The sequence below is a fragment of the Peromyscus californicus genome, unplaced genomic scaffold (assembly GCF_007827085.1).
Source record: "Peromyscus californicus insignis strain IS unplaced genomic scaffold, ASM782708v3 Scaffold_24__1_contigs__length_46423439, whole genome shotgun sequence".
NCBI classification, from domain to species: domain Eukaryota; kingdom Metazoa; phylum Chordata; class Mammalia; order Rodentia; family Cricetidae; genus Peromyscus; species Peromyscus californicus.
In genome coordinates this window covers 43925742-43953607 of record NW_026294535.1, presented here as the reverse complement: position 1 = coordinate 43953607, position 27866 = coordinate 43925742, and the positions used below count along the sequence as shown (strand labels likewise).

The following is a 27866-nucleotide window of genomic DNA, read 5'->3' as shown; positions in this document are numbered from 1 at the left end:
CCACTGTAGACAATAAAGGGGAACCTTAAAACTTTGGTTAAATGACATCAGTTGGTCTATTCTGCCTTTGAGACTGAGGGTGGGAGGGCTGGGGAAGCAGGTAAGGATGTGGTCTTGAGAGTCCGGGCCGAAAAAGAAATGCAAAAAAAAAAAAAAAAAAAAAAAATTGTCCCCACTCCCCTTTTGTCAACCCCCAACACACACCTGTCTGTGCGCGAGCGAGCGCGCGCACACACACACACACACACACACACACACACACACACACTTTGCTAAAGGCTGGAAATTCCTTGTTCTCAGCGGAAGAGAGTAGGCGGGTGTGTGGGGGTGGTTAGCAGTGGGAGGAAAGCGAAGAACAGACATCTCAGCAGCTCCGGCTGCGGGGGCGCTCTGGGCCTCTGGTGGGGCCTGACAAGTCGACGTTGCTTTTTGTATTTTTTTTTTAACGTATGTATTTTAAAATACACACATAAGGACTCGGATACGGTCCTACAGACACACAGATACACAAGTAGAGATAAAGAAACAAACACGTAAACTCAGAACACCGTCAACAGTCTTCGATCGGACCAGCGTTCTACCATTGACAGTTTCCACACACAGTCTCTGCTTAAACCCCACGGCAAGTCCTGAGAAGCGAAGCTACAGAGGATACCCGGTAGTTTCACTCTCACAGGTTCGCATCGGGACCCATTCCGACTTCCAAAGGGACCCGGACAAGTGTCTCAGCGAGATCGGTCCCCTCTCCTCCTTTTCTGGACCCAAACCCGGGAGCGAGGGCCTGAGAACCGGCTTCCCCCTCCATCACCCTCTTTCCTGGACCCGGACCAGGCGCCCAGGGAGCTCCAGCTCCCTGGCTTCAAGCCCTACTCTTCCCCACCCCCTACCGCTGCACCGGCTGCCCTCTCTCCTTAGACCCCAGGACTCGGTGCCACCCCAAGGGGGCCTGTGGGAGGGAGGGGGGTGCCTGGAGCGAAAGCCGCGTGGGCGGAGGATGTGCGTCACGGGGAGCGTGGGCAGGGGGAGGGCGGGGGCACGAGGAAACCCGGGGCCGGCGCTGGCAGCCCAGACTCCAAAATAACCGGACGGGGAGTGGGGGAGGGGTGCCACACACACTCGCGCACACACACGCACCGAAGGGTCCGGGAGCACCTCCAAGGGAGGCCGTCTAGTCGCGCCCTCCATACCAGCTCCTCCCTCCCATCTCTCTACTCTGTGGGGCGTTAAATGTGATGAAGACAAAACCCTAAGCTATTGGGATCGTTCCTCCTCGATAAAGTAACCCATCCCTCCACTGGAAACCGAGAGATCCCCCCCACACCCCCCTCCCGCCACTCGCCAGTCTGGAATGAATCTGGAATGTAGAACCCGCCCCGGCCCACGCCGCCCACGCCCTGCCAGGGCAAGCCACTCGCAAGTGCGGAGCAGAGGGGCGGAGCTGAGGTTTCCAACTACAGGGACGTTGCCTCTGGCCAGGCCGCCACGCTCCCCACCACCCCTTTCCCCCCCAGGCCTACACAGCCCCCGCGTGCCCAATACCCCCCCCCCCCGGCCCTCCCAGCCGTGGGCGTGCGTAATGGGAACCAGATGGGGCTAGAAGAAACGGAGGGGGTTGGGCTCCTTGAAGGCGTTCCTCCTCCACGGTGGGCTGTCTCGTAGACTTAGCCTAGCCTCTCCTTCACCTCCCATCACGCTGTCCGGAGATGTCCGGTAACGTAGGACCCCAGACAAGGTAGCCGCCTTTCCCTGGCTTGGCCACCCCATCGTCCAAGCCATAAGGCCTGGTCATCAGAAAATAGGGTGCCACGGATAGAGGAAGGCATGGCATCCCCCATCCCTGCCCTACCTAGCCAACCCCGACGTGCCTAATCGACGCTCGAGTAAGTTGTAGCCTCCAGTATAACCCACCTAGGTAAACTTCGACAACTAGATGCAAGGGAGGGAGGGAGGCGACCAAGGTTTCTGAGGGCCGCCTCTTCAAATCTACAACTTGTAGGGCCAGAGAAGGGTGCTGAGACTCCGTAGGGATTCCTGCGCAGCCCGGCGCTCACAGGTTTAACCCTAAGCGTACCATCTAGGGGAGCCGAGCCTTCGCCAACTTTTTCACCGCTCACTTCTAAGCATTCAAACGAACGGCTCGGCGGCGCGGCCGGAGCGTGGGCAACTGCGGGCGTCCGCGTTGTTGTTTAGACGCGTGTGCACGTACGTGCGCTCCTGTGTCTTTGTATACTTGTGCGTGGTTGTGAAACCGCGCTCTCGGCTCACAGGGGGTAGGAGTGGTGCAGGGAGTAGGAATGTAGCCGGCGGGGCGCTCACGTGGGTACGTGGGCGCAGAGAGGGCCGGCTGTGCATCCGGCGTGGGCGGCGCGGAGCGACCTGCCCCGCCTGTTGGGTCCCCCAAGCTCCCCTCCCCTCCCCTCCACAGCCCAGCCTTGGTCACCTCGGTCCCCAACTTGGCGCCCGACTCTTGAGTCCCCGCCTCCGCCTCCTACTCCACACCTCCCCACCCCCCCAAGTCTCCTCCCCTCCGTCTCCGCAGCAGCCTCTCGGAGGCCCAGAGGCCTCGGCTCCCACCCCCCGCCTCCGGTCCCAGCCCCCGGTTCTGCCCACGCCCCTCCTCCCGCCAGCCCGGCAGCCAGCGCAGCGCCCGGCCTCGCTCCCCCGTGCGTCCTGCGGGGGAGGAGGCGCGGAGAGGCGGCAAGCGCAGCCGGGGAGGTGGGGGCAGAGGCACACACACACAGGCGCGGAGGCTCGGAGAGAGGAGACGTGGAGGGAGGGACGGAGCCCGGACAGCGGTGGACCGGGGACGCGCGCCGCCCGGCAGAGCGCAGCGGGCAGCAGGCGCCGGGAACGGAGAGGGGAGGCACGGGTGGTCCCTGGCCGCCCATGCCACAGAGCACCCTCTCCCACAGCGGAGCAGCCTCCTGGCCGAGGGGATAACACTCGCCGGACCCCGCAGCCCAGACTCAAGTTAGTGAGCAAAAGGAGGTGTCGGGGAGTGGAGGTGGGTGGAGCTGGACTCGGGACTGGGGGTCCGGAGGGTGGAGGTCGAAAAGAGGACATGAAGAAGCGGCACGGGGGTGGGAGGTGGAGACGGATGGGAAAAGGGGGTGAGTGTTCAAATTAGGGGACCTTAGGAGCAAACAAAGACCCGAGGAACCTGGAGACTATCGATAGAGTACTGCCTCGTTTTCCATTCCAGACTTTGCTCAGTGGGCATGACCTGGCACGGGAGCCCCCTGCAATGTCCCCAAGCGCCAGGGGAAGCTCCAGACCTTGACCTGACTACAGTGCGAGGGGTGGGGGCGCTTAGCTGGCTTAGTGGGTCACTGGAGGGAGCGCGCCATCCCTAGGTCCGGGAGAAGGTGGTTCGTTTGGGGGGTGTGCTTCGGGCGTCCCTTCTCATTAAGTGACCACAGCGTAGGGAGGGGGTAGTCTCCGTGTGCAGCCCCTTCCTCAAGAGGCCTTTAGCCGCTCCCGCCACTCCCTTCCGAAGATCAGGGTGGAAAACGAGGGAGAAGAGAGTAGGCGGGAGCCCCCAGGCGGTTTTCGCCCACAGACGCTGCCGCTGTAGGAGTGTGTGGGAAGAACGGCCCAGAGCAGAACAATCGAGGCTTCCCTCCCCCATTGCCTGAGAAGCAGAGAGGGGCTTGCTGAAGAGTGGGAAGGGCCACACAAAGGGAGGGGAGCCACTGAAGGGTACTGGGCAGCCTGGGAAGTTGGGACAGATACTAGGAGGGTGCGGTAACTTCTAATCCCAGAAACGGAGGGCCGGGGAGCAAGGGTTCACTGAAAAGCCGAGGAAGAGGCCACACCCCTCCCTCTCAGCTACCCGGGCAAGGAGTAGAGCCCCTGGTTTCCTGAGTTAACTTTAATGTGGGATGTTACATTAAGTAATGTTGAGGCTGCTGAGTGTTTAGGGGAGAAGTGAGGACTGTAATTTGGGGGAAGATGGGTCTAGCCATTTCAGGGAAATGCTGGTGGGCCTCAGTGTTCAAGACTGTGCTGCCCCAGACCAGAAAGATCAAAGTGAAAGATGAGGTAAGGGTTTTCCGGAGAGCTGTAGATAGGGCACCACTGGCTTTCGGTGCTTCTGGCTAGTCTGGGACGGCATGGGCATGGCTATGCCTCTGAGCAATGCTCAGTTCTCAGTGTGCTCAGCCTTGGGCACTGGGCAGAGTAAAGCATTCAAAAGAGAGCAGGGATGAGGAGGAGGCAGGAAAGAGAGGACAATTGTTAGTGTGGGTTGGTACCCAGCAGGGGCACTTGTACTCACTGCCTCTTTCCTGCCCTTCCTTCTCAGGGCAAGTGCTCCAGCCATGGCCCTGCCTCGAACACTGGGTGAGCTGCAGCTGTATCGGGTCCTGCAGCGTGCCAACCTCCTTTCCTACTACGAGACCTTCATCCAGCAGGGAGGGGACGATGTGCAGCAGCTGTGTGAAGCGGGTGAGGAGGAGTTCCTGGAAATCATGGCACTGGTGGGCATGGCCACCAAACCACTCCATGTCCGACGTCTGCAGAAAGCTCTGAGAGAATGGGCCACCAACCCAGGGCTCTTCAGCCAGCCTGTGCCTGCTGTACCTGTCTCCAGCATCCCACTTTTCAAGATCTCTGAGACGGCGGGTACTCGGAAAGGGAGCATGAGCAATGGGCATGGGAGCCCGGGAGAAAAGGCAGGCAGCACCCGAAGTTTTAGCCCCAAGAGTCCCCTTGAACTTGGAGAGAAGCTGTCGCCGCTTCCCGGAGGACCTGGGGCAGGGGATCCCCGGATCTGGCCAGGCCAGAGCACTCCAGAGTCTGATGTCGGAGCAGGAGGAGAAGAGGAGGCTGGGTCACCCCCTTTCTCCCCACCTGCAGGGGGAGGAGTCCCTGAGGGGACTGTGGCTGGGGGGATGGCTGCAGGTGGGACTGGGGGTGGTCCAGACCGCCTGGAACCAGAGATGGTACGGATGGTGGTGGAGAGTGTGGAGAGGATCTTCCGGAGTTTCCCCAGGGGTGATGCCGGAGAGGTCACATCCCTGCTGAAGCTGAATAAGAAGCTGGCTCGGAGTGTGGGCCACATCTTTGAGATGGACGATAATGACAGCCAGAAAGAAGAGGAGATCCGAAAGTACAGCGTCATCTACGGCCGCTTGGATTCCAAGAGACGAGAAGGCAAACAGCTTAGCTTGCATGAGGTGAGGGCCTGGCTCCTCAGGACCGCCCTTAACTCCAGGGGTTCGGTCCCTTCGCCTCTGAGGATTCTTGCATTCTCAAGCTCTGTATCGTGGTCCCCTTGGCCACCCAAGTCCCCCACACTCCTGGCCCCACATGCTGCTTTACCGAAGGGGAAACATGAAACAGCAAGCCCAACTGTTCAGCCCTGTGCTTCCGAAGGCCTCCCCAGACATAGAGGTGGCCCTAGTCAGGATGCCGAGTCCCCCCTACCCTACCCTCTACCCTCAGGAAGCCTGGGCTTTGTTTTTAAAGCAAGCATCCTTTGGATGGGCCTCCTTTGGTGGTGAGGGGGTGAAGCGGGAGAGTCGGGATTCACACTGGCTACCCTCTTGCCACAGCTGACCATCAATGAGGCTGCAGCCCAGTTCTGCATGAGGGACAACACGCTTTTACTTCGAAGGGTAGAACTCTTCTCCCTGTCGCGCCAAGTAGCCCGAGAGAGCACCTACCTTTCCTCCTTGAAGGGATCCAGGTGAGACCCCCTTTCCCTGGGCCGCCTTTGGTTGGAATCCTGCCAAGGACTTGGAAGTCTCCCTACCTTGCAGCTCAGCTCGGGCAGCTCTAGGCTTGCCTCCCACCCACCCTGCATGTCGTATGCCAAGTTAGCTTGTGTGAGGCCTGCTCTGTACTCCCAAGCCCCACAGTAATGACTGACTGGAGATTCCTATCCAACCAGCAGCTTTGTGGAGTTTTTAAGTAATGCCTATTTCCTGGCCACATTGTGTGCTCTGTGCATTCTGGGGCCCTCCCTAATCCCACCTTCTTTATTCTCCTAGGCTCCACTCTGAAGAATTATTAGGCCCACCACTGAAGAAACTGAAACAAGAGGTATGGTGTTGGGGGTGGGGGAGGGCAGGGAAGGACAGCCTACCCCAACCACAGCCTTGCTAAGACCTCATTTCCTAATTTTGGGCGTCCACAGGTTGGGGAACAGAGTCATACTGAAATCCAGCAGCCTCCCCCAGGCCCTGAGTCCTATGCACCCCCATACCGTCCCAGCCTAGAGGAGGACAGCGCCAGTCTGTCTGGGGAGAGCCTAGATGGCCACTTACAGGGTGAGTGCATTACAAGTCCTTCACCTTGGGAGGAGGTGGGAGTGGGTGGGTGGGTTGCAGGTGCGAGCCAAGAGTCAGCTGCCTGGAATCGGGCTGGGAGGTCTGGCTGGATGGGGCAGAAGGACCTATGGGAGTGAGTTGTCGGTTGAGGGTGGGTACCGTTGGCGGCAGCCCCCTGACCTGACCAGTGCCCATGCCCACAGCTGTGGGGTCGTGCCCAAGGCTGACGCCGCCCCCTGCTGACCTGCCCCTGGCATTGCCAGCGCATGGGCTGTGGAGCCGCCACATCCTGCAGCAGACACTGATGGATGAGGGGCTGCGGCTCGCCCGCCTCGTCTCCCACGACCGCGTGGGCCGCCTCAGCCCCTGTGTGCCTGCGAAGCCGCCTCTGGCAGGTGAGGCAGCGGCAGTGCTGTCCCCAAGCACCCCAGCTACATGGCCCACACCAGGTCCTCGTTTTCTAGGACCAGAGGGGAGGAAGAGGAGGGATACGACAGACAGACCAGTAGAAGGGGCTCCAGCTAGCCAGACCTTGAGCGGGGGGGGGGGGGGGGGGGGGGGGGGCGGCAAGCTACCGTGGGATCGTTTCCATTGGGGAGGGTCTGACCCAGGTGGGGATCTTGGATGGGGAGCAGAGAACAGAATGAGGGGTGAACAGTAGAGTCAGCAGCAAGGGGAGCCTGGCAAGAATAGCTTAATGCAGGGTGGGGGGGGTGGAGTCATGGGGAGTTGTGGGGATAGGGTTCCCCAGCTTGGAAGCCAAGGAGCCCAAAGCTGGGCGCTTTGTGTGTGGATAGGAAAGGAGTGGGGCCGGTAGAGGGCCGGGCAGCCGCTGGGCTGAGTGTGACGCAGTAGACAAAGCCACCAACCCTGGCTTGGTATTTTTAAACTCTGCGTGGGTGGGGAGTGGGGGCGGGGACTGGAGGGGGGGGGCTTTTCTTGAGGGAGAAGCTGGGAGTCTAGCTTCCTGTGTTTCCCCTGATTTGGCTACCAAAAACTCCGGGGGGAGGGGGCGGTATTTGTAGGGTGGGTGAGGCCTGGGAGGGGGCCAGAGATGAGTTGGGGGTGGCTGAGCCTGGGGAGGGGGGAGGGGGAGAGGTCAGAGCCAAGCCGCCCCCGCAGCTCCTGACAGAACCAGAAATTCCAGCAGAGCAGAGGCGGGCGAGACAGAGAAAGAGAGAGAGACAGAGACAGAGAAGCTACACACAACCAAAATAAGAGGGGGAGCCACATACACTTGGGCATGGAACCCCCATACACACGCAGTGGGCAGGAGGCAGTAATGGAGTAAATGGGGCAGATGCCGCCATCTGTCTTCCGCGTGCGTTTTTCTGTACCTGGCCTCGCTCAGCCTCCACCCCTGTCTCCTGACCTACACCTTTTTTCCCCTACAGAATTCGAGGAAGGCCTGCTGGACCGATGCCCGGCCCCAGGACCTCATCCGGCTCTGGTGGAGGGTCGCAGGAGCAGTGTGAAAGTGGAGGCAGAGGCCAGCCGGCAGTGAAAAGTGGGGATGTCTCAGACCCAGGACCCAGGCTTCTGGCTCACTTAGACTCCCCACCCCCACCCCCCCCACCGCGTTCTCCGGACTCTAGTCACCACCCTAGAAGGATCCTTCTGCTGCCCCTCTGCCACCCATCTGCCCCATGGGCACAGGACTATGGGGCTTCAAGCAATAACAAGCAAGGGCCTGGCCAGATGGCACCAGGAGGGTGCAAGGTGCGCCCTCACCCGGCTCAGGGGCATGGACTTTGCCTCCAGTCTGCTGGGGCTCTCCCTCCCCTCACCACACACACCCATTCTCCAGGTGTCCACCAGTGGTAGGAGCCGCTGGAGTCCAGCTTGGACATGTGGGAAGAACTTCCTGGAAAGGTCTAGCCACTGAAGATGGCACCGTTGGCCCTGAGACTGGGGGGCCTGGGAAAACTGGGTCTCCCCTCCCCGTTTTTTTTTTGTTTTTTTTTTTTTGTGCTTCTAGTTGGTTTCTTTAATTTAACAAGTGCTGCGGTTTGCCCGCCCATTCTCATCCCCCTGCCCATTCCTCCCAGCAGTTCGTTCTTGTACTGTGTGTGAGGGTTCCCCCACAGTTCCCCTCGGACCAGCCCCTTAGAGGCCTGGGTTGGACCCTGGGTCTCCTCAGGCCAGCAGGGATGCAGCACCTGTCAAAACACTTAGAGTGTCTTTCTTTTCAGATTGTGTACAGTAGATTATTTATTTTGTTATTTTGGAATAAAATTTATTTTATGGCTTAGGATCCATGACCCCCCTCCCCCCAGTGAGGGAAAAGGGACTGCATGAGACGTGGAGAGAAGCCGGCAGTGGACAGGAAAATAGAGAGTAGTTGGGGCACCCAGGGCGTTACACAGCAAGGCTTGTACCCCTCCTCAGTCCTCGGGGCCCTGGGAAACGGGAAAAGCATTGAGTCACCAAAGCCATAGCTACACGCACATGTCACAGCCGCATAGTTACACCCAAAATGGCATCAGGTGTGACTCTCACACCGTTCTCAGCCTTTCAAATACGTGTTGTCGCACAGGCAGAAGCAGAGATACATGGTCTGTGTGGTCTTAGTGAATGTGTGACATCTGTAGGTTAACATGTCAGGGGTAAACTACGTCACTTAGCTCGTGTCTCGGGTAAACGTCGTCGGCACAGCTACACACAAAGCTTAACTCGTGTCTCGGGTAAACGTCGGCACAGCTACACACAAAGCTTAGGTCTTGCGAGGCACAGTCTGGCCTGTCACAGAGCCCCTTGACAGTAAGATTTTGGAGGAACTTGGTTTTTTAATCTAGGCGAAGTCCACACCAGTAACCATATACCTAGGCCCCCTTTTTCCTCCCACCAGGGTCTCCTGAACCCCTTCTTCAATGCCCTAGGTCTATGCCCTCTATCTGTGGCATGGTGTCTTACCTGTTGGTGCATGTGTGCCCCAGGCCCTGCCTCAACACAGGAGCCCTTGGTACCCTAACCTGTGCTTGCCTAGTCCCTTCCTGCCCAGCATGTCCTGGTCCTCTGCGTGTGTGTGTATGTGTGCGTGTGCACGCACACAGGTGCCTGTTACCGCATTAGCGCCTGAACATCCTTTCCCTGTGTTGGAAAAGGGGCCCTGATGTGGTAGGAAGAATGGAGTGCAATGGTTCCATATGCCATGCATTCTCCTAGCAGTTCTTCCCTCCTGACCAAGGAACAGCTGGAGATGGGAGGCGCCTGCATGAGCAGGTGTCCACAGGGCAGGTCCATAGAGACAGCAGAGGCTCTGTGTCCGGGATTCGCCAGCTGGGATCACCAACTGGGGTTGGTCCTTAGGTCCAGGTGGGACATTGAGATCCCAGATTGCCCATAAGGAGATGGTTGTAGGAGGGACTGGGCCCCCAAGGGCCCTCCTCCTGCCTCCCCTTGGCCCTCCAGGAGCAGCTTGTTGAGGTCCTGTTCAGTGGGAGGCAGCAGGGGAGCGTACATGTCTTCGCCAACCCTGCAAGGAGGAGGGGAAAGTAGTGGAGCAGACCCGGCACCCTGTCTCCCAGCCCTCACCCCCAGGCTCCTACTCACCAGGTGCCCTGGGAGAAGCCTCCCACAGCCTGAGCTAGGCAGCTGTCCTCTGCCATGGTCACATCTGGGCAGAGCAGGGGTTCAGGGCTGGACACGGCATGCTCTTGGGGCTGGCATTGCAGCAGGTTGCTGCCAGGGGCCAGGAGAGGACGTTAGCAGGGGTTGGCAAGGGAGGAGGCATGGAGAGGGTGGGGTCCGGAGGGGGTTTGTCACTTACTGGGGGTGAGGCTGGTCAAAGTGTAGGTTCATCGGGCTCATGTTGGAGGGCATTTGCAGGTGAGGCCTGGAAGCAGGAAGGAGAAAACAGGAAGGGAAGTAGGCAGAGAGTATTACCAATCAAGACCCGTGAGTCAGGAAACAATCTGTTGGGCCTTATCCTGACTTAGCATTTCACTGACCAGCATTCCCTCAGCAAGCCATTCCTAGGCTCCTAGATCAGGTTTCTCCCCTGAAAAATGGTGTGTGTGTGTGTGTGTTTCCAATTTCCAATGTTACTCCTCCCCACCCCACCCCCAGACAGGGTTTCTCTGTGTCGCTGTGGCTGTCCTGGAACTCACTCTGTAGAAATGGCTGGCTTCGAACTCAGAGATCCACCTGCCTCTGCCGCCCGCGTGTGCTACCCGCCGCCTGGCATGCCCAATGTTTCTTTTTTTTTTTTTTTTTTTTTTTTTTTGGTTTTTTCGAGACAGGGTTTCTTCTGTGTAGCTTTGCGCCTTTCCTGGAACTCACTTGGTAGTCCAGGCTGGCCTCGAACTCACAGAGATCCGCCTGGCTCTGCCTCCCGAGTGCTGGGATTAAAGGCGTGCGCCACCACCCGCCCGGCGCCCAATGTTTCTTTAGACTGAACCATGGTTCTGTTTCCTAGGCCCACTCCACATCAACTCCCAGGAAGACAGAAAAGCCCTTGACTAAGAGCTGATTAAGCATCTTTTTTTTTTTTTTTTTTTTTTGGTTTTTCGAGACAGGGTTTCTCTGTGTAGCTTTGCGCCTTTCCTGGGACTCACTTGGTAGCCCAGGCTGGCCTCGAACTCACAGAGATCCGCCTGGCTCTGCCTCCCGAGTGCTGGGATTAAAGGCGTGCGCCACCACCCGCCCGGCTGATTAAGCATCTTAATGCTACTTGGGGAAGGAAAAGGTCTAGGCCATTTCAAGGATAATAAAGATTGACAAATAAAAATCATCACAACTGCTGGGAGGCAGCTCAGTGGTAGAGCACACACACACTCAGCATGTGTTCAGTGGCATTCCCTCAGCAGCAGGGAATGTCATTATTATCATTTTCCCCTAGCGATCCGAATCTTAGGCATCACTCCCATAAACACACAGGGGTGTGCCTGTGTTGCTGTTCCCACATAAGCCCCACTACCCACTGTGATCAGATGCCGCCCCACCTCATCCTCCACAGGCTCCGACTTACTCCGTAAAGGCTGGAAGCATATTGATTGGCTCTTCTAGGGGGAGGCTTTGAAATGAGTGGATGGAATGAGACTGTGGAGGGTACCTGAGGGAAGAAGGCAAACTCTGATGCAAGCCCTTCCCCTGACAACCCCACACCTGGTCTCTCCTCTGAAAGGCCTGCTGGCATGTGCCAGCCCCCTCCTTATCTCTCCACCTCCTTACCCCATATCTGAGCCGAGCTGCACAGAGGCATCAGTGGCCATACCAAGATCATAAGGTGGTACCATGGCGGGCATCTGGGGCTCCGGAGTAGGAAGAGGCTGGTCCCTGAAAGAGAGAAGGAAGTACATGTGACTGACAAAGACCACTCCTTCCTACAGATAAGTGCCAGCCCCCAGTCTCCACCCACCACCCACACCCTCTCACTCACCTTTCCACGGTCATCTTGATAGCAGTTGAGACATAACCCCTCCCGTCCTTGCCCATCTGTTCAGCTGTGGTGGGGAGGAAAGGAGAACTGGGGTGGACCCCACTACCAAGGAGGTGGGAAGGGGAAGGTTGATGGGCAGGTGGGGGCGGGGCCGCACAGATGGGAGGGAGACAAGGATGACCCAGGCAGACAGAGGGGTATAGCTGGAACAGGGAGAGAGTGGGTGACGGGAGGAGTCAGAACTGCCTGCTCACGCTTATAGTGGTTCCGGAAAGCCTCATCCTTGGGTTTCTTGGGGTAGAGGTTTTTTAGCTGAGCAAGATCCCGGATTCGGTCCCCCAGTGAGCGAATGGACAGGTCTTTAGCAGAAAATGGCTGGATGTTCTCTATCTGTGAGGAGCCTACAAGAGGGATGAGACCCTAAGGTCTCCTCTGCCCACACTTCTCTCCCCCCAGCCCCATACAAGACCCATTCTCAATCCACCACGGCCTGTGAGAGAAGGCCTAGGGTGGAAGTCTCGCGTGAAGGAGACTCATTCATGCCCATTGCCATGGGAGTTGAAGGCGAGACCATAGGAGGAAGGCAAGAAGTCAGACCTAAAGAAGAACTTCCTAAAGATCAGGCGGACATCAAAGATAGCCAGGACATTTCCTTCCCTAGGAACCCAAGAGAACACAGCATGGAGTCGGAGGGCTGGCTGTGGTGACTCACCATCCTGACCCCGGATGACATGGGCAATAGTGATGCCCCCAATCTCAGAGTCACTAAAGCGGAGGAGGAAAGTTCCATCTGGCTCGTTGAGGAGAAGGCTTGTGACGTACTGTTTGCTAATAAAGCCGATGATCAGCCTGGGCAGAGTGAAGGAGGAGACATGGATGTGGACACAGTGGGTGCAGAGAGGGAGCCATGGGTACAGATGCGTCGCCTCCTGGGGCCAGGGACTCACCGGTCTGACCAATAGCTCCGGAGACAGCGTTTAGTGAGATCTAGGACACCATCAAACCACTGCCAAAAGGTGAAGCCACGGCCCAACAGGATCTCCTGAAGGGTGGAGACGAGCAGGGGTGAGTAGGGGAGGGGCCAAGCTGGAGCAGGCACAGGGCTGAGAGTATGAGAGTCAAAGGTTGAGGACAGAAGTGAACCTAAGGCCCATCAATGGCAACCCCTTACCTTGACCACATTGGACATTCCTTCGGTCTTTGCTGTATATTAATTTATTTGGATATAACACAATAACCATAGCAATTAAATGGATTCTGAGAAAGGTAAGTGACTTCCCAAGGTCCATGCTACTGGTAAAGGACAGAATCGAGATTTGAGTCAAGCAGTCTAGCATGGCAGCCCCTCATAATCATTCTGCTAAACTCTGTCCTCAGTGGGACCTGGTAAAGGCCCATTCCAGCAGAAGATGATGATTGCCTGTCACTGTCCTGCTGTCCTGTTCTCTCCAGTAATGTATTCTCTGGGCACATGAGCTTCTCCCCCACCGTCCATTTTCTGTTTGTTTGAAAGTGGGAACCAGGGGAAGGAAGGCATTGTATCATGAGAAATAACTTCAGCATTGTTTTGGTGGATGAGCATAATGACCACCCAGGGCGGAGACATAAGCTCTCCTTTCTCTGATCTTGTAACCGATTCAGTCCTGAGCCACGTCATTTTGGAGACAGAAAAATACAGCAGCTAATACGAAAAGTCAGAAATACAGGGCTCCTGTTGAGCATGGTGGCTCATGCCGGGAAATTTCTGTACCTAGGCTGGAGGCTAAGGCCGGAGGAGCTTGAGGTCAAGGCTAGCCTGGGCTGTACAGTGAGTCTGAGGTTAGCCTGAGCTACACATCAAGACCTTAACTCAAAAGAAAGAAGAAATCTGGGTTTCCACCCGAGCTGTGTCACTTGCGCTGAGACCTGGAACAAACAGTAAGACCTCACTAAGCACAGGCTTGTCATCCTTGAAAGACTTACAAATAACACCTACCCGAAAGGGATGTCGGACGGGTTAAGGTAGGTAACATACATGAAGTGTGAAACTGTGCCTGGTACGTAGTGAGCTGTCTGCACATGGCAGCAGTCAAGTCCCACACGGTCTTGTGTGATTTCACCCAGGTTTTGCAATAGACTGTTTTTCTAATGGGTCAAAGTCGTTTTTCAAATCAGAGCTCTGTTTGCCCACAATCTGACTGAATCATGTGAATCACTGCTTAAAAAAAAAAAAAAAGGGGCGGTGGTGGCGCACGCCTTTAATCCCAGCACTCGGGAGGCAGAGCCAGGCGGATCTCTGTGAGTTCGAGGCCAGCCTGGGCTACCAAGTGAGTTCCAGGACAGGCGCAAAGCTACACAGAGAAACCCTGTCTCGAAAAACCAAAAAAAAAAAAAAAAGAAAGAAAGAAAGAAAGAAAGGAAGGAAGAATAGGGTCCCCAGACCAAAACTGTGGGATGCCAGAGAATGCCACAGAACGGAAGTGTTTCCTCTCTGGGTCACAACATGATGGCGGCACTGTGAAGACCCTAAAAGTCTATCCCTGGGCGGAGACTAGGGAGGTCTCGAGCGCCCCAGAGGTGAAGAGCTTGGAGTAGGAAATCGAAAGAGCAGGGAAATGACCTTGTTGAACTGTGACCAAGACACACAACGGTGCTGGAAGGCCTCCATGCTAAGGCTGTTGTCATTGAAGATCTTCTGGGCCAGGAAGAGGAAGTGTTCTGGTAGCAATCCCCGGCTGGTCCCCACCTCAGCCATGAACTTGAGGTTCAGAGTTTCACACATTTTCTCCCAGGGCACTCTCTCAGCTACCACAAAAGGCACGCGGTCCTGGGTAAAAGAAGGAGAGAGAGAGCATGGCTAATCCTTCCTCCAGTGGCCTTCATTCTTCCCAATTCCCTGAGCTGCCCTTACAGCACTGTTGTCTGAGCTGGCCCACAAACAGTGATTCCTCAACAGCTGTTTGTGGTGCCATGGCATGCCAGCTGTTAAGACCAGCATGGAAAGACATCAGAAGCCCAAAAGCAGACCCACCAGAAAGACTTAAGTTACACATTTGAGTCTGCCTGCCACCTACCAGCTAGGACAGCACCTTGTCTTACTGCATAAGAATCCACCCGGCCCCTGTCTCCCACTCCGAGTCTCTCCTTACCACCTCAGAGAAGGCATTGTCCCACAGGATGGTGGCTTTGGCATTATTGTCTTGGTTGCCGTGGACAATGACCACCAAGGGCAGAGACAGGGCCTAAGGGGTAGGGAGAAACGTTTACCCTCAGTGCAGTCAGAAGTGTCTCAAAGAGTGGGGTGTTACTCCAGTGCCCTGGGGAGTTGTTAGTTCCCATGACATAGTTAAAGGCTGGTGGCATATCACTGGACACTTTCCGAAGCTTAGTGGGGACGTCAGGGTAGAGAAGCAGTTACAAGTCAATGCTACTGGGTTGAGGATTTAGCAAGCGCAAGGCCCTGGGTTCAATCCTCAGCTCAAAAAAGAAAAAAAAAAAGAAAGAAGAAAAAAAAAAAAAAAAAACAAGTCAATGCTACAAAGCCAGACTTTCAGGGTTCAAACACCAGTCCCAGTGCCTAGAAGCTGTGTGACCTGGGCCAACGACGGAATCCACGACCCAATGTCATCATCTGTAAAGTGAGGCTAGTCACAGAACCTATCTTATACTGTTACCTAGCAAATGTCCTGGTTGGTTTTTTTGTTGACACGGGCTAGAGTCGTCTAAGAAGAGGGAACCAGAGTTGAGAAAACGCCTCTATGAGGCTGGCCAGTAGGCAATCCTTTGGAGCCTCCCGTGGGCAAGCGGCCTTGGTGTACATGAGCAGGGTGAGCAAGCCATGAGGAACAAGCCAGTAAGCAGCATTCTCCCATGGCCTCTGCTTCAGCTCCTGCCTCCAGGTTCCCGCCCTGCGTGAGTTCCTGTCCTGACTTCCCACAGTGATGGACATTACCTGGAAAAGTAAGGTGTAATAAACCTTTCCCTCCCCAAGCTGGTTTTGGCCATGGTCTTGTGTGTGCTTGTATATCACTGGAAACAGTGCCCTGATCTACAACAAGTTCTTGATGTATGTGTATGTGCACAAGTGTGTGTATGTGTATCGTTTATCACGGTGCCCTGATCTCCTGTTACATAGAAAGCACTGGTAAGAGTTAGAGAGGTGGGTGTGGTGGGTTAGGCCTACAATCCCTAGCACTTAGGAGCCAGAGGCAAGACCTTGAGTTTAATGCCAGCCTGGAGTATGGAAGAAGACAGAAGACAGACAGACAGGGAGAAGGAAGGAAGGAAGGAAGGAAGGAAGGAAGGAAGGAAGGAAGGAAGGAAGAAAGAAAGAAAGAAAGAAAGAAAGAAAGAAAGAAAGAAAGAAAGAAAGAAAGAAAGAAAGAAAGAGGAGGGAGGGAGGAAGGAGAGGGGAGGAGCAAAATGACACAAAATGAGAAAAAGTGTTTGAGGGTCAGTAAGATGGCCCAGAGGACAGAAGAGTTTGCAGCACTAGCCTGGTGGCCTGTTAGATCTCCAGAGCCCCAAGACCCCCAGAACCCACATAAAAGTGGGAGGGTTATCCTCCGATCTCCACATGTGTACAGTGACGTGGACATGCTACCTCCCCCACCCACAGTAACAATGACAGTAACATTTAAAGGAAAAGAGTTTAAAGCCAATGTAGACTACGTCATGAGACCCTGCCTCAAAAAAGCAAACAAAACAAAACACCTTGGTTGTGACACAAGCCAGATCTTGTTCCTCTCAGCTCCATCTGGCCCCGTGTATTGTCCCAGAAACATGGGACATGAGGCAGTCCTGAGGTGAGGAGGACTTGGGTCCCGGTCTGCAGCAGGGCGGGGGCAGTTCTCACCTGAAGCTGGATGAGGAGCTTGTTGGGGCCCAGGGTGAAGCTGGTGGAGAAGAGCACAGCGCACTTCTCCTCCGTGACAGACTCTGTGCCCTTCCGCTCACAGCGCTTAATTTTCTTCAGGAGCTGCCAGGGTGAGGAGAAGGGAGAAGAGGGGAGGATGAGAGGGCAGAGGTGTTGAGAGCATGCTCTGTGGGCCCTCGACATCCTTCAGTCTGGGGATACCCCTCCCCCTGTACCCGAAGGCCTCTCACCAGGTTCTTGAACAGGGCGGAGCAGCAGTTCCCAGGAATGCTGTTCTCCAGAGGCACGGTGTTGTTCATGATCTCTCCTGTGCTCTCCCTGCAGGGAGGGGGGGGGTGTCAGAGGGTGAAGAGCCTGGCTGCCTGTGGTGAGGAGCTTGGGTCCACGGGAAAGGCGCTGACCACTGCTGTCACTGGTCCTGGCTCTCCATGTCCCTATCTGTGTTCTCTCTCTCTCTCTCTCTCTGTGAGTGTGTGTGTGTGTCTATCTGTCTGTCTGTGTGTGTCTGTGTGTGTCTGTCTGTCTGTCTGTGTGTGTGTGTGAGTGTGTGTGTCTGTCTGTCTGTGTATGTCTGTGTGTGTGTGTCTGTCTGTGTGTGTGTGTGTGAGTGTGTGTGTCTGTCTGTCTGTCTGTGTGTCTGTCTGTGTGTGTGAGTGTGTGTGCGTCTGTGTGTGTGAGTGTGTGTCTGTCTGTGTGTGTGAGTGTGTGTGTGTGTGTCTGTCTGTGTCTGTGTGTGTGTGTCTGTGTGTCTGTGAGTGTGTGTCTGTGTGTGTGTGTGTGAGTGTGTGAGTGTCTGTGTGTATTTATATATATTGCTCACACTGAACCCAGTACCTTGGCAAGCTATGCACCCGTCCTACCGCTGACCTACACTGCCCTCCCTGCTTGTTTTTAACTTTTATCATTACTGTTGTTGTTGTTCATACGCACGATGTGCGGGTGCATTCGTATTGAAGTCAAAGGACAACTTTTAGGAGTCAGTTCTCTCCTCTACGTTTGCATCGGTTCTAGGAATCAAACCGGTGTCGTCAGGCTCATGCAGCAAGCCCCACTGTGCCAGCTTGCTGGCCCCCCTGTTCTTGGGTTTTTAAAAGAGGAGTCTCCGCCTTGGCCAAATCCTGATGACTCCCCTCGAAGACACTCCTTTCCCTTCCTCTGCCGTGACTAGTCAGAGTTCAGTCTCCGCACTCCAAAGGTCTCTTTCCCTCACTTCTCTTTATGAAGCCAGCCTCCCAGCCTCACCTCCGTCACCCCGCCATGCCGTCTCCAACCCAGGGCCAGTCTCCACTTACACTCCAGCCCCAGGCCCCTGCGGCAGGCTTAGCTCTCTGGCCTGTTTCTCTGTCACCATGTCAGCCCTGACCAGCGGAGGCTTGGCCGAGGTCCCCAGGAACTGCAGACCCAGCAGGAATCGAACTCCAGCCTGGAACTTAGTTTGTGTCTTCAGAACCTGAGGAGGCTGCTTCTCTACCAGGAAAGAGCTGGAGGACCGAGGAGGAGGAGGGAGGAGGAGGAGGAGGAGGGGGAGGAGGAGGAGGAGGAGGAGAGAGGAGTGTTAGGGCCTGGGTCCCCTCCAGGTGGCCTCCTTCACTCCCTGGGGTCTGCTTACAGCCGAGCAGGGGCTTATGGTGTATACCTGGTCACAAGGGCGCGCAGGACTTCATCCAGTCGGCTTATCAGCGAGGCCCTGGTCTTGGGTTCAAGCTCCCCGCTGGCTGCCCCAACCTCCTGCTGCAGCTGGGAATAAATTTCCACCAGGCTTTCACACCTGGGGCCAGGGCGGGGCGTCAGGAAGCACAGAATGCTGGCTGTTCTCTTCAGCCCAAGCCCAGGAGAACACAGGAGATTGTGTGAGCAGGCATGGGGTGAGTAGTTGCACCGGGACAGAAGGGGGTTCTAGGACCTGTCTTGGCTCCCATGAGGTGCTCTCTGTCAAGGCCTAGACTCCCTGTGGAGAGCCCAGCAGCCTCTTCCTATAGTTCTAGTGCCTGAGGCACCGAGTGCTGTAGGGAAAACTAGAAAGTGCCATCACCCAACAGACCAAATATAAAAGGGTTTCTCAAGCCTGGCGTGGTGACTAAACATTTATAAATCCTGTATTTGGGAGGCTGAGGCAGGAAGGTTACAGTGAGTTCAAGGCCAGCCTGGGTTATATTGTGAGTTCCAGGACATCTTACAGTGTAAGGCACTGTCTTAAAAACAAACATACAGGCCGGAGAGATGGTTCAGTGGTTAAGAGCACTGGCTGCTCTTCCAGAGGTTCTGAGTTCAATTCCCAGCAACCACAAGGTGGCTCACAACCACCTACAGTGGGATCTGATGCCCTCTCCTGACATGGAGGTGTACATGCAGATAGAGCACTCATATGCATAAAATAAATGAATAAATTTAATAAAAAATAAAATAAAAACAAACATACATAAGCCAGTGGTGGTGGCCCACGCCTTTAATCCCAGCACTCGGGAGGCAGAGGCAGGAGGATCTCTGTGAGTTTGAGGCCAGCCTGGGCTACAGAGCAAGATCTAGGACAACCAGAGCTGTTACACAGAGAGAAACTCTGTCTCGAAAAACCGAAACAAAAAACAAAAACAAATATACAAGCATACAAATATACAGGCCTCCTCCTCCCTTTTGGACATGGACTTGAAGAGGAAATGTTGGAAAACTCTCTATTTGTGTCTCCTTAACTGAGCTGCATGTGAAGGATCTACACGAACAACCCCCCCCCCACCCCCCCACCCCCCACCCCCACCCCCCCACCCCCCCACCCACCCCCCCCCACCCCCCCCACCCCCCGCACAGAACTGCAGGAACTCGCTTCTGTGAGTCTCCGCCCACTTCAAAGCCGTCATCCTCAGTTCCCTCTCCCTCACACCTGCGGACACAAGGGTACCCACCCCACCACGCCCTGCCCTCACCTTTTCTGCAGCCCCGAGAGGCTCTCCTCAAAGGGTGTACCGTTCCCTGCCAGCTGCTGCTGCCGCTTCCAAATCTGGATCCTTTTCAGCACCAGGGCCTGGGTGGCCTCCAGGTCCCCCACAGTCCCCTGCAGCATCGTGGCCAGATCCTAACAGCAGAAAGGAGCCTGAGCCAGGGCCACACATTACCTTCTCCCCATCCCCTCCCGCACCTCAGCCTGTGTCTGTCAACTCCATCCTTCCAGCTCACTTGGAACTCAGTCTCCACCTCTCAGTCCATGACTCACCTCGCTCGGACCGGTGCCGTTGGCAGGAGTTTCCATCAAGCTGTGCAGAGACACTGAGGGCAGGGGCAGAAACCGGGGTGCAAAAAGAATAGAGGTTCACTCAAGGCAGAGGTCCAAGAAAAGATCACGTTTAAACCCTCCCCAAACCCCTCTGGAATCCAGGCCTTGGACCCACCTTGTCCAGCCTTGGTCCCTTGCTGCAGGGCTTCTCGGAGAAGGCGGGTCTCCCTCACTCGGTGCTGAAGCCTCCCGAGGGCTGTGGTAAACTTGAGTTCTTCCTGCTTCTGATGGAAGGGAACTGGCAGGTGGCGGAACTGCACAGAAGGAGCAGATACCAGAGGTGAGCCTTCTGCCAGTTCCTCTGCGCCCACCTCTACCCCTCCCGGAACCTCCTCAGGATGAGACCATTCTCCTGGCAGAACCAGCCTCTTCGCCCTCGTTCTCTCTGAAGCCTCCCCAGACTTGGTTTAGGGTTCACTCTAACCCCAGGGACTTCCTTGGGATATCTCGGGCCTAGACCACTGAGTCTTTCCTGAGTTTAAATTCTTCCTAGGTTTTCATGGCTTGGGCTGGGATCCAGGAATCAAGGGATGGAAAGGGGATAGCTTCACTCACTATTACTCCTAGTGACCCACTAGAAACATTTTTGCTTCCTGTTCCTGCAACATTAAGTTCTGCTGGCCTAGAAGTCTTGGTTCCAGAGAGCGAAGCTCTCCTGCCAGGGGACACAACATTCCTTTGCACAGGAAGCTCAGACTTCCTCCTGGTCACTTTGGGCTTCTAAGCCAACAGGCTAAGAAAGGAGTAACCGTGTTAAGAGGGGTGACTGGTCCAGATTGCCAAGAGGAAATTGGATTGCCTCTCCACAATGGAAGTAAGAGAGATTATGTTTGGAGTGCAGGAGATCCTTTAGGGCATCTCTTAGTGCTACTGTGTCCTGTGATTAAAGTCAATGGGAAACTACAACAATCTAATCCAGGCAGGATGACAAAGGGCACAGACCCATCAGAAATGAAGGGATGGGTCACTCCTTCAGGAAAAGACCCAAGACCTGCTGAGGTGCTTGCAGAGGGTGGAGGAAATACAGAATGGGTAGTAGAGGAAGGTAGTTCTAAACACCATCTAAGGGACTGGAGAGATAGTTCAGCAGTTAAGAGCACTGACTGCTCTTCCAGAGGTCCTGAGTTCAATTCCCAGCACCCACATGGTGGCTCACAACCATCTGTAATGAGATCTGGCACCCTCTTCTGTATACATAATAAATAAATAAATCTTTTTTAAAAAATTAAAAAAAAAAAAGAATGTATTTGTAAGGTGGTGCATGCTTTTAATCCCAGCACTCGGGAGGCAGAGGCAGATGGATCTTTGTGAGTTGGAGGCCAGCCTGGGCTACAGAGTGAGATCCAGGACAGGCACCAAAACTACACAGGGAAACCCTGTCTCAAAAAACCGGGGGAAAAAAAGATATATAGAGAGAATATCAGTGGTTATAATATTTAAGTTTGAGATACTAAAGGGGTGTCCTTCAAGGGACATTGCCATCTATTTTAAATATATAATGTGTTTGTGGTTGTACATGGGATAGTTATATCATGTTAGGTATAATTATGACCTGGTTATTGCTTTCATTTGGAAATTAAGCATGGCCTAAGAAGATGTGATTGTGGGGTGGACTTGTGATGGCTAGTCTTGGTTGTCAATTTGACTATATCTGGAATTAACTAAAACCCAAGTGGCTAGGTACACCTGTGAAGGATTTTTCTTTTTGCTCTCTCTCTCTCTCTCTCTCTTTTTTTTTTTTAGATTTTCAAGATGGGGTTTCTGCGTAGCTGTGGCTGTCCTGGAATTCACTCTGTAGACCAGGCTGGCCTCGAATTCAGAAATCCACCTGCCTCTGCCTCCTGAGTGCTGGGATTACTGAAGATACACCTTTAATCCCGATCTTTTGGGGTGGGAAGATCCACCTTTAATCTGAGCCCCACCTTCTGCTGGTAGCCTACATAAAGGACATGGGAGGAGGAAGCTTGCCCTCTTTGCCTGCTTGCTCTTGATGGCGCTAGCCAGTCCATTCCTTCACTGGCATTAGAGCCTACTTCTTCAGGACTCTGGTGGAAACTGAGGCCAGCTGAGACATCCAGCTTTATGGACTGAACAACCAGTGGACTCTTGGACCTTCCATGGGTAGACAGCCACTGTTGGACTAGTCGGGCCACAACCCGTGTGTGTGTGTGTGTGTGTGTGTGTGTGTGTGTGTGTGTGTGTGTACATCCTGTAAGTTCTGTTCCTCCAGAGAACCCTGACTAATACAAATGGGAAGGAGGGTACCACAATACCTCTTCTATAACAGCTTTTTTCTCCCCTTGAAGGATCTGTCTGATGGTGGCCACCAGCTTCAGGGGGTCCCTCTGATAGATACTCTGTAGAATTGAAGTGACCAACCGTGAGCCTCACCCTTATCCACGCCCCCTCCCTCCTCCAGTTCCTCGCCCCCCTCCCTCCTCCAGTTCCTCGCCCCCACTCATGTATACACTGGCGGAGGGCATAACTGTAGACTGTCAAGTTTCACACATTTGCATGCTTTAAAAATCAGTTTGCATGCCAGCCAGCGCCTGACCACAGGAGTACCATTTGCTCTCAACATCTCCCATCCGTTCTGGTAGCCAGCGCCCACTCCCGCTCCACCCTGACCCCACCCCAACCTTTCCCCTTCACCTCACCTCCAAGGTGCTAATATGCTGCAGAATGGCACTTCCTTTCCCCTGCTCTCCTGCAGAGGTCTGCAGACGCTGGACAGTGGCGGAGAGTAGAGCACTGGCCATGTTGTAGCAGAAGGCATCTGAGCCAACCAGGAACTCCCTGTGGGGACATCACGGTAAGGTCGCTGCCGCTAGCCAGGGCTTCCTTAGTGTCTCTGAGCTTCCACCCTATAGCGAGGAGGAACCCAGTGGTGCTTTCCCCTCCTTCCTCTCTAGACGGTTTTCTGCAGCTGCCACCCATGCCTCCCGCTCCCCGCTCTGCCAGCTACGATGAGGAGGTGCCTCTGTCCCAGCCCTGACACACCCCACCAAGTCCAGGCTATTACCTACACACTAATGAGTCCTCAGTTCTGAATTCTACCAGCAGGAAGGGCTCTAAAAAGGGGGAAGATACTTAAGGGGAGACACGGGGCAGGAGGACTCACCAGGGCTGGCTCTCTAGCCAGTCAGCCAGGAGATGCCGGAGGTGTTGGGGAAAGTCAACATAAAGCCGTTGCAGTTTTTCTGGGGACATCTTGGAAACCAGACTCCACAGAGACATGATCTGGGGTGTTCGGGGTGCCTGGGAAAGAAGAGTGAGGCCATTCAAAGACGCTCCCAAGAAACAAGCTTCTGGGGCAGCCGTGGCCCTTCCCTACGGATGGTCCGGTTTTCCTGGGCCTAGAACATTCCGTCTCTCCAGAGCTTCAGATTCTTTCTAGTTTCTCGTGGTAAAGTCCCAGAGGGTTGAGTTAGGATGTGGGGCATCACAATTCTTGCACCACAACCTTTTTTTCTCTCCCATCATCTATTTGATCATATCCGCTGCCCGGGGCACCTTAAGCCACAGGCTCCCTCGGCCAATGCCTGAAACAGGGCAATACCTTCAGTGGAAGCCATGGGCGAGCTGAAGAAATACAGCCAGCGGGGTAGGATGACAAGAAGACACGAGACAGAAGGCAGAGCAGGCTCCGTGAGGACAGGCGGGTCCCACTGTAGCTCAGGACCTGCTCCGGTTCTGGGGGTGAAAGGACTGTATTCTACGGATCTTTATCTTCTTATCATGAAATAGGAGGGCTGAATGAATACAGCACTTTCTAATTTTTTTTTTATTTTAAAGATTTATTTATTATGTATACAGCATGTTTACCTGCAGGCCAGAAGAGGGCGCCAGATCTCATTACAGATGGTTGTGAGCCACCATGTGGTTGCTGGGAATTGAACTCAAGACCTCTGGAAGAGCAGTCAGTGTTCTTAACCTCTGAGCCATCTCTCCAGCCCCTCTAATTTTTTTTTTTTTAAGATACCTGGCTCTCTATACCAATTTGTTCTGAGCTCAAGGAATCCTTTCCTCTCAGCCTCTCATGTCCTGGGATCACAGGTACATGCCTCCATGCCTTAGCTCTTTCTAAAATTTTGAAAGTACTAGATAATTTTAATTTCAGTGGTGCTGTGAACAAACTCAGGGCCTTGTGTGTGCTAGGCAAGTGCTCTTGGGTATATCAGAGGACCTCCCTATGTTGCTTAGGTTGGCTTCGGACTCAGAGAAATGTGCCTGCCTCTGCCTCCTGGGTGCTGGGATTACAGGCATGCGCCATGGGATCCTCTGGTCTCCACTTCCCAAGTGCTGGGACTACTGATAAGCACCACCACACTTGACTCCAATTTTGATTTTTAATCCATGTGACAGTAGTGTCCAGAAAGGACACTCCAAGATGTCATTTGGATACTTGAGACCAAGGATAGGGCCTGAAACAGCATGTAGCATCTACTCTTGTGTCTATTACATTTTCTCCCATATATATATATGTTTAATACATAAATTAGGCACATAAATTAACAACCACAATGATAAAATAAATACAACATACTGAATAAAAGTTGTTTAAAATCCATGAATTGCCTTTTCTGGTATTTTCCATTTCATAGTCTCAGAGTGTGGCTTCCTGCAGATAACTAAGACCATGGAGAGCAAAACCATACAGGTAGGAGGGGGTACAAAGCACTGCTGAAGGGGAGCGCGGACGGACAGACCGACGGACGGCAGGGAGTCCACTGGGTCTACTTCCTTCCTCCCTGTCTCCTGACCCCACATGTGTCCCTTGAAAACTTTCAAAATTCCAAGATCCTGTGAGACAATGAGAGACACCGTGGTGGTCAGGTGCCCGCCTCGCATTTGCAGAACTCTGAGTTCAATGCCCGCATGGCCAAAATCTCCACGCTGGATAGGAAGGCAATGGCAGAGTGGTAATGTGTACTACTTACTGTGCACTATTCCCTAGATATATCATACTCTACACGTTAGCTCACTGGAACCTCACAACCGTGTGTGTGTGTGTGTGTGTGTGTGTGTGTGTGTGTGTGTGTGTGTGTATGTGCGCGTGTGTGTCTGTGTGTGTGCATGCGTGTCTGTGTGTGTGTGTGCGCATGTGCGTGAGTTGTTAGGGAAGAAGCCCAGGTCCTCATGCATGCTACACAAGTGCTCTATCCCTGAACTACACCCTTGTCCCTTCACAACAATTTATTTTAGTTGTTTTGGTTTGGTTTGGTTTGGTTTGGTTTGGTTTTTCGAGACAGGGTTTCTCTGTGTCGCTTTGGAGCCTGTCCTGGAACTCACTCTGTAGCCCAGGCTGGCCTCGAACTCACAGAGATATGCCTGGCTCTGCCTCCTGAGTGCTGGGACTAAAGGCGTACGCCACCGCTGCCCGGCTAGTTTTTTTACTTTTTAATTTTAATGGAAATTTTGCCTGCATGTATGTATGCCTCTGGAACTGGAGTTATAAACAGTTGTGAGTTGCCATGTATGTGTGGGAATCAAACTCAAGTTCTTTAGGAGAGCAGCCAATGCTCTTAACTACCGAGCCATCTCTTCAGCCCTATTTTAAAGTATGAACTTATCCCTTTTCCTAGATGAAGAAACTAAGGCCCAGGAGGTTACTTAACTTGGCCAAGAAGCTGATAATTGGGCTCCGAATCTCCGTAAGGATTAATCACTACACTGTGCTGTTAGGATTCCTTCTAGCTCAGAAACCCAGTCGCCTCAAGAAAATAGAGAGGGCGGGAAGAATGGGGAGGGTAACAGGAAGAGGGAGACCAGAGAAACAGCTGGGTTGGCCAACCTGGAGTGAAGAGCTGGAAGAGTGTGAGCAACCAGAGAGAAAAAAAAAGGGGGGGGGGGAGAAGAAGGCAGAGGCAGGAGCAGTCCGCTTCCCCAGGGGCCTCAGAGTGGGCTGGGTAGATCAGTGGTTTCCAGGGGGAGGGGGCTCTCAGTTCACATTTCTCATAGTGTCATCTCAGAGAGGAAGAGGAGGAGGAAGGTGGATGGAAACTCCCTGGGTGTCCCCAAGTCCTGCTTTTTGAGCCTCTCAACTCCCCGAGGGCTCCCAGCTGGAAGAAAAAGAGGCCCCTTTTCAGGACATTGCTACCCCTAACCATCCTGCTTCTCTCTCTCTCTGCGCTCTTCCTCCCAGGGCCCTCACCCCTGCTCAGGGTCCTCCACCAGACTTTCTTTGCTCTAAAACTGTCTACTCCTGTGGGTGGGGCATCCTGAGGAGCCACATCCAGTTTATTTTCAAATTCAAGGGAGGATTCAGTTCTGTCTTCCTCCCGGCCTCTGGAGTGCTCAGATTCCAGACCTTTGGCCCAATCCTTAGCCTACTGGGGACTGGGGACCTCCAAGCCACAGGCAGCTCCCATTTCCTCTAAATCCCCTTGGAGATTGACTCAGGTCCCATCCTGTCCCTCCCCAGACACCACGAAGCCTTACTTCTCCCCTGTGCACCTGCTAACGGTGCTGGGTCTATAGGTCGGGCCAGGACCCAGCACCTTTGGCGTTCCGTCCCCTAGGGAGGGAAGGCGGAGCCACCCTGCAGCAGGCGGGGCCAGCGTTCCCTTCCAGACTCCCCCCTCCCCGCCGCAGGGGAAGCCCGACAGCCCAGAAGCTTCTTCACAAGCCTGGTTGCCCAAGCCCTGTCCTATCCCCTCCTCCCCTGCATTCCGAGCCCGCTGACCGTGGGACCCCAAGATCAAACGTCAAGGGCTTTCTCTGGAGTTGCCCAGTGTGTGTGTGTGTGTGTGTGTGTGTGTGTGTGTGTGTGTGTGTGTGTGTGTGTGTGTGTGTGTGTGTGTTTGGCGGTGGCGGTGGCAGTGGGGGCGGGAAAGGGTGCGAGGAGGTGGAGCCAGGTCAGCATGAGGAGGGTTAACCCCCCGGGCCGGCCGCCCTCCCACGGGGAAATCTCAGCGTTTTCTGCAGTCAAGCGAGCCGTGCGAGGGGGAAATTCCCCCTGCTCTGGGGCACCATGAGGTCTGCATCTGGGTCGCGCTCACCCTCCAGCCACACCCTGAACAGGAACCTTCGGCGGGCAGCAGCGAGGGCTGGACCGGGCGCGCGCGCGCGCGGGGGTCCTGGAGCATCCACTTCCAGGGAGGGGCAGCCGCGCTCCCCCCACCCCCCACCTCCACCCCACCCCCACCCCCGGGCCCAGAGGACCCTCCTTCCCCCCTGCCCCGCCACTTTCCACGTCCCAAGGAGGCGCAGGGCTGAGGGTTGGGGAAAGTGACGTGACGCGCTGGGGAGGGGAGTGTGGAGGCCTGTACCCACCCGAGTCCTTCCAAAGTTGGAAACTGCCAAAAGCCCAGTGCCACCAGCTACGAACACCAGCAGAAACAATTTCCAGGGGACCGGCCGCCCCGCCCAGGGGAGGATCCCGAGAGGCCCCGAAAATCCATCCCTTACGTCTCCTCCAGGGCCCCCCACCTTCCTCGCCCGCAGACATCCCCTCACCTCGGCAAGCCCCTCTGCTCTCTTCTCCCTCCTCTCAGCGGGCACTGCCAGGCCCCATGGGGTCTGTAGCTCTGTCCAGCGGGGTTCTGGGCTGGCCCTAAAAACTCAGTGTGTACACACACACATGCACGCACACACACACACACATCACACACCACACACACAAACACACGCACGCACGCACGCACTGGTCTCCCGGCCTTCCCTGGCTGCCCCGGCCTGCTGTTTCCGGCTTCTCTGTCTGCCCAGGTCCCTCCCTGGAGCTCTGACGACACAGAGAAGAGAAAGTGGGCTGGAGGAGGAAGAGGAAGAAAGTGGGGGTGAACGTGTTGTATGCATGCCTCCCGGGGCCCGGTGGGGAAGCACGAAGTGCGGGGGGCGCAGCCGGAGCTCCACGGAGTCGGGCTGGAAGGAGGCTGACCTCCCCAGACTGCAGCCCCCTTGACAGCGATCCGTTTTTTTTCCCCCCTCTGGAAAGTCACCGGCTGTCGGGGAGAGGCTTGCCACCCCGCACGGCCTGGCTACCACACACCAACTTTCTCCGGGGCCCGAGGGACTGTGCTCTGGGGCGCCCGATCCCTCGGGGCTGTGCGCTCCCTCCAGCGGAGGACCCTGAGAAGCCGCCGGGAGCCGGAG

The 27866-nt window shown here is 55.0% G+C and overlaps 2 protein-coding genes across 4 annotated transcripts; one reads left to right on the top strand and one right to left on the bottom strand.

Moving 5' to 3' along the window:
- Nucleotides 1-1703: 1703 nt before the first annotated feature.
- Nucleotides 1704-8526, top strand: Nab2 (NGFI-A binding protein 2). The gene is made up of 9 exons (XM_052752891.1): nt 1704-1710; nt 1851-1880; nt 2079-2970; nt 4304-5177; nt 5556-5689; nt 5994-6045; nt 6140-6272; nt 6476-6667; nt 7667-8526. Exons 1-9 carry the CDS (start codon nt 1704-1706, stop codon nt 7774-7776), a joined length of 2424 nt encoding a protein of 807 aa, XP_052608851.1. The 3' UTR covers nt 7777-8526.
- On the bottom strand, nt 8450-27866 carry Stat6 (signal transducer and activator of transcription 6). Of its 3 annotated transcripts, none has more exons than XM_052753606.1 (22): nt 27231-27866; nt 22894-23030; nt 22430-22568; nt 22046-22129; nt 19888-20026; nt 19713-19765; nt 19426-19574; nt 18144-18275; nt 17800-17988; nt 16738-16825; nt 16487-16609; nt 14781-14873; nt 14252-14458; nt 12600-12694; nt 12365-12501; nt 11907-12053; nt 11653-11716; nt 11445-11549; nt 11242-11325; nt 10042-10107; nt 9825-9953; nt 8450-9747 (listed from the first exon to the last, which is right to left on the bottom strand). In XM_052753606.1, the coding sequence occupies exons 2-22, from the start codon at nt 23007-23009 to the stop codon at nt 9558-9560; spliced, it is 2529 nt and encodes an 842-aa protein (XP_052609566.1). In that variant the 5' UTR covers nt 23010-23030; nt 27231-27866; the 3' UTR covers nt 8450-9557. The 3 variants fall into 3 exon arrangements, with proteins under 3 accessions (XP_052609566.1, XP_052609568.1, XP_052609565.1); XM_052753608.1 differs by lacking the exon at nt 27231-27866 and adding an exon at nt 27048-27140; XM_052753605.1 differs by lacking the exon at nt 27231-27866 and adding an exon at nt 26774-26795.